This window comes from Sinocyclocheilus anshuiensis, unplaced genomic scaffold (assembly GCF_001515605.1).
Source record: "Sinocyclocheilus anshuiensis isolate Anshui unplaced genomic scaffold, SAMN03320099.WGS_v1.1 scaffold284, whole genome shotgun sequence".
Taxonomy (NCBI): Eukaryota; Metazoa; Chordata; class Actinopteri; order Cypriniformes; family Cyprinidae; genus Sinocyclocheilus; species Sinocyclocheilus anshuiensis.
In genome coordinates this window covers 1,364,083-1,369,757 of record NW_015554266.1, presented here as the reverse complement: position 1 = coordinate 1,369,757, position 5,675 = coordinate 1,364,083, and the positions used below count along the sequence as shown (strand labels likewise).

The 5,675-nt window shown below is 39.0% G+C and overlaps 1 protein-coding gene across 1 annotated transcript; it reads left to right on the top strand.

Moving 5' to 3' along the window:
- The first annotated feature begins 2,422 nt into the window (after positions 1-2,422).
- LOC107671301 (homeobox protein Dlx2a) lies at positions 2,423-4,499 on the top strand. The gene is made up of 3 exons (XM_016464195.1): positions 2,423-2,747; positions 3,027-3,211; positions 3,529-4,499. The coding sequence occupies exons 1-3, from the start codon at positions 2,426-2,428 to the stop codon at positions 3,844-3,846; spliced, it is 825 nt and encodes a 274-aa protein (XP_016319681.1). The 5' UTR covers positions 2,423-2,425; the 3' UTR covers positions 3,847-4,499.
- The last annotated feature ends 1,176 nt before the right edge of the window (positions 4,500-5,675 follow it).

The following is a 5,675-nucleotide window of genomic DNA, read 5'->3' as shown; positions in this document are numbered from 1 at the left end:
TGGGTTTGTCCCTATTTAACCCAGCACTGGGTTGTATTTAACCCAGCATTTTTTTAGAGTGTAGTAGTAGCCTCTCACATCGACTTTCAAATATAATTCAGACTTTGATCTGTTGCTGTGGATATATAACGGTAAAAAGGTATTTAGCCTATATAACTGCATATACACTCTAAAAAATGCTGGGTTAAATATAACCCAGTGCTGGGTTAAAAAGGGACAAACCCAGGTTGTTGTTTTGACCCAGCGGTTGGGTTCAAAACAACCCAAACGCAGGGTCAAAACAACCCAATAGCTGGGTTTGTCCCTTTTTAACCCAGCACTGGGTTATATTTAACCCAGCATTTTTTAGAGTGTAAGATTATAAATTATGAAATCTGGGAAAATATAAAAGAGACCATTTTCTACTGATTATTGGACACATTATTTGATTTTCCATTTGTCATGTTATTTATACTTGTTTTATTTACTTATTATTTTACTTATTTTCTTTTTTCCTTTTTATGTTTTTTTTTAATACGAAAGGCTCTTTCAATAACTATTCAGTGTGTATGAAATATTCTATATATATTACTTGTGTAAAATGAATGGCATATGATTCAAGGTAACGTAGCCGAAGTTTTACTTGACCTATAGTTGGAATGTATTAAACCTGCGCAATTAAATATTATTTTTTATATTTTTAATTCTTTTATGCAGAACAATGTATTACATTTACACGAACACTTATACGTACACAATGCTTCGTTCGCTGTTCAGAATTGCATTTTCAGAAATTCATATTACCCAGTCTGAGGCCTTGAGTGACCCTGCAAATAAGGATATTGAGTTGACCAATAGCTAGTTTCAGCGTGTTGCCTGTACTGCGGAGAGCACAATAGCCTCTGGAAGTGGAAGCTGCCCTTCAGGGACATTCACCAATCGAGCTGTGCCCTGCTCTTTCCTTCCTAAAGTGATAACGGTGACAGAAATGCTACACAACAGTGCGCTGCGGGAGAGAGTCAGAGAAGAGGATGAAGACGGCGTGGGTAGTCTTGCCGATATTTGCAAATATATTTTCCCCATATAGGGATTTTTTTTATTTTTTTTTTTACCAGAATGCAAGGCACATTAGACAATTCCCGCATAGCCTATAACATCTCTATTTCATCTGAGTTCAATTTATACAGTTTACGCAACAATAATGCTACAGTTTAGGCTATTTGTGCAGCTTTTTATTTGGTTACCCACACAAATCAGCCAGTAACTAAATTATTTAAATTGTATTAATTAATAAGCATTTCATTCATTTAATTGAATTAAAATGTAATGATGAATTTCTACTCCTGCTCTACGAGGGTTTTCAAACAGCTAGATACAGTGTTTGGAAAAGGCGACTATGGTGAGTGAGTGAAATAATGAACATACTCAAACTCATAGATGCTGCCAGCAAGTTAACCTTATAAACTGGAGGGTAAGCTAGCCTACACAATGGACTGCCTTTATTTCACCGTCGATATATTATTCTGCTACTTTCTACATTAGCTGGACACTTTATTTAACCAGATTCTCTCAATCAATGTCAAAAGCATTTGAGCAAACTGATGAGATACTTTAGTTTTAGAATGAGGTTTAACAGAACAGAAAAAATGTGGTATTTTCACCGACAGGTGTCGCAGCAGGTCAGGATGCCATACATACCATGCAGAAAAGAGCAGTTCCTTAGTGTTGTCTAAGACCTACACAAATCTGAAGTCAAAAGTCTAATTCCTAGGTTGAAATAATCTCTCTATTTTAAGAAGAAACACTGCAAAATGTGCACTTCCATTGTATTTGCTTTCCAGCAGTTACCTGGTTCTGCGCGTTAAAGGTAGCCTATCTGAAGCGTTATTATAACGCAGACAACTGTGCGTGTTGGATAAAGCGTTTAAAAATAAAACAACAGTTATACTATTTTACAGAAGAAGCCTATTCAGTATTCAGAATATAGACCTATAGGCTACGTGAAGTATGAATCACGTTTCATGACGGTTTTAATTTAATCACATGTCAAGCATTATGTGTAAAAATGTTTGTCAGTATAATTAAAGAAAAAGCTACAAAGTGTGTTTTCATGCACAGAGTAGTTAACCATCACCGTGCAGAATGCACACATTTCATGAGCATGCATGCGTGTGTGAGCTGTCTGGATCCTGCACTCATTGGCTGCTTCACGCGCACAAGTTCATCCTCCCCCGTGACGCACGATAAATGTCCGTCCTCCCGCATCTCTGCTGACAGACAATCACAGTTCTGTTTTGCGTCGCGTCTGCGTTTGGATGCTTCCAAAGTGGAATGCGACATAACTCCGACACCGCATTTCGTTTTGCGCTTTAGAAGAGCTTTTACGGGTTTGCGGGTTTGCGCATTCGTTGGACTTGCATGTAAGTATTTTTGAGCTTTGAAAAACATGACTGGAGTTTTTGACAGCCTCAGTACAGATATGCATTCAAACCAGATTACCTCCAGCAGTTACCACAGTCTACACAAATCCCAGGAATCACCGACTCTTCCGGTCTCCACCGCTACCGACAGCAGCTACTATAACAATAACCAGCAGGCCGGACAATGCGCTGACTCTCCATACGGCCAGATCAGCTCTTACCAGTACCAGAACAACAGCATGAACAGCGTCCAGTACAACACCAAATCATATGAGCTGGGCTTCGGCAACGCGTTTGGCCCCTACGGCACGTTCGGCCCCAGCTCCTCACCAATTCCTGCGGATGCTGGTAAATATCTGTCTCTTGCTCACTTTGCGTTGTAACTTGTGGTCACCGTTGACCTTAAAATGCTAATGTTAAGTAAGCAATAGTAAAGAACAACGTTTCTTGCAATGCATAAATCATTATGTTGATGAGATTCTTTTAATTGCGCATGCTATTGTAATTAATAATAACAGTATAAAATATCTGAAACCTGAAATATTGTTTTTTATTATTGCATTGCATTAAAAGATTCGTTTTCGTGAGACAATTCACACAACCACGTTTGTTTGTTTTCTCTCCCAGAAAAAGAGGAAAGTGAACCTGCAATTCGAATGGTTAATGGAAAGCCGAAGAAAGTCAGAAAACCTCGAACTATTTACTCGAGTTTCCAGATGGCGGCCCTGCTGAGGAGGTTTCAGAAGACTCAGTATCTGGCCTTGCCGGAGAGAGCTGAGCTAGCCGCTTCTCTGGGCCTCACGCAAACACAGGTACGCATAGAGGCTTTCTACAACTTCATAAATTACCTGCCGACAAATACACTTTAATTATGATTTTGTTTAATATAATAAAATGCTAATTCATTTCTGACGTAACCAAATTGGGATTCAATAATAATAATAATAAGAATAGACTATTTACAATCTTTATAGCAAATAGTGAACAAACCTGTTATAAAATGTAAAAAAAAAAAAAAGTGGAATTATTATACATTTTTTTGTAAAACATGATTCAGCAGTGTTGTTCCATTATGTGTGTAATGCTGCTTGACATATACTGAGTTGTTGTTATTGTTTTTTTTTTTCAGATAAAAATCTGGTTTCAGAATCGTCGTTCCAAGTTCAAGAAGTTGTGGAAAAGTGGGGAAATCCCGCCCGAGCTGCATGTAGCCTCCAGCGAGTCTCCACCTCTCCATTCGCCGCCTCTCAGCGCGGCCTGGGACTTCGCGCACAGCCAGAGAATGAGCACTGTGAACACGGGTTTGTCCCAGAGCAGCAGCCCCCCGAACACGACTACCCCTTCGTTTCTGACAAACTACACCTGGTACTCATCCACGAACTCTGCGAGCCATCTACAGCCGCCACATCACCACAACACGACTGTCAGCGCCGGGACCATATTTTGACTCGAGAGACTCAGAACAAAAACCGGGGAATTCATTATGTGAACTTGCATCAAATGACTTTTAGGCCTGTTTTCCAGTATGAATGGTGAGACCTCTTCACCTTCGCCACGTTGATCATTGCCAGTGCGTTTTGTGCGCAACGCTGTTTCTTTTCATGCAATGTCGTCAACAAGCAGACACTAAAGAATCAAACATATAGGCTATAATTATTTTTGTATTTATTTATTTTGCTCTATGGGTGGTACATCAGTGGATTAAAACCAGTTGTTCGGCGAACTACTATTATCCAAAGCCTAGAGAACTCATGTGGACATTAATGGAGTGAATATTGCAGCAGGGTGTATAAGAGCACATGTAGCACAACCTGAAGCTGTTCGGTGCCTTTTGAAACAAACTTAACTGTCCCTTTCCACCGTAAATGTGTTTCATGCGCCTGTCTTTTTTGTTTTTTTTTAGACTTTTTGTTCGTTTTATATTTAGTGCGTAGGGTAAGTTGTAAATCTGGTGTCTGTCTCTGTACGTGTGTTCCACCGCGTCTATTTAATAATGTTGTCATTCGTATAGGATATCACATAGGGTTCTCACTGTTTTAAATAATATGGACAAAACACTAATGAAAAACACTCGCAAGCTACTGATTGTCCTAAAGTCATGATCACATTTAAAAGGGTATTTTCTCTGGAGTACTTTGTTTTTGGTTATTTATTTTGAAAATCGAATGAACATTTCTGCCACTATAATGATTCAGACTTATTTAAATAAAACCTTTCATGTGAATGCATTTTATAAGTATCCATTCATTGGGGATTTCGAATGTATTCATGTTTTTTCTCTCTTTAGTTCATTGTTGGCATGGGTATTATTTATTTATTTATTTTCGCAGATCTGTCCACGCCTTCCTTTTTTTGCTTCGGCGCCAGTTGAGTCTCTAGCCTTTAATAAGTCTGGCTGGAGACGCGATGCAACGTCTTGTAAATGTTTCACACAAAACTCACAAATTTACCTTTTGTTGACTAACGCAATAAGTAGGTCTAGAGAGTTTACGCAACATTTTTCGGGTTGCGAAAATAGCAGGAGAACGGTATATATTTTTTTATTCCCTATAGGCAGTTGGTCTGACTTTCCTTGCATTTTTTGGAGTCATAAAACGTATAGACAAATGCTCGGGGAGCCCGACAGAAGCGCCTCGGGCTGGGAATGAGCGCGCAAACACGCCCCGGCATGAAGGCGTTCGGCTGGGTTCAGACTCTCTGGAGTCAGAGCTCTGCGCTCCAGACGTTTTATGAAGCCAGGCGCAGCCAAAAAGGCAGCCTCACAAACGCCCCGAGCTAAACAACATGGAATCATTTCTCACAACTTCCACTACCCCACGCACAATACAAGGCCTTTGTAATAGGGACTCGGCTGCCGTGTAGCCTACATTAATTTTCCACGCCATAAAACAAAGGAAAACTTGTTTATTTGTTTAGAAACTTAGTAGAAAATGCAATGCCGAATTCCGTACAGGGGAATTTGAGTAATGCGACATGCTGAAGCTTTTGCTGCAGTGATGCATGCACATTTAATGCGTCACTTCAAACAAACAAACAACCGACTAAATCTTAAATGTTTTATTACTCAAATAAAATTTCAAGTAAAATCAATGTGTTGCAAAAGCAACAGCATACAGTGATTTTTACTTTTTTTTTGTTTACTTTGAATTAAATTACTGTTCAAGAAAATACTCGTAAAATCAAGTAGAAAAACGAAGATGCTATTTCAAATGTTATTATAACATAACCATGAACGCATTTATTACAGTGCAGGCCTATTATTAATTATGTATGACA

Coding starts and splice junctions, on each gene's coding strand:
- LOC107671301 (XM_016464195.1), top strand. CDS start 2,426: ATGACTGGAGTTTTTGACAGCCTCAGTACAGATATGCATTCAAACCAG. Junction 2,748..3,026: donor ACCAATTCCTGCGGATGCTG/GTAAATATCTGT, acceptor TTTCTCTCCCAG/AAAAAGAGGAAAGTGAACCT. Junction 3,212..3,528: donor TGGGCCTCACGCAAACACAG/GTACGCATAGAG, acceptor TTTTTTTTTCAG/ATAAAAATCTGGTTTCAGAA.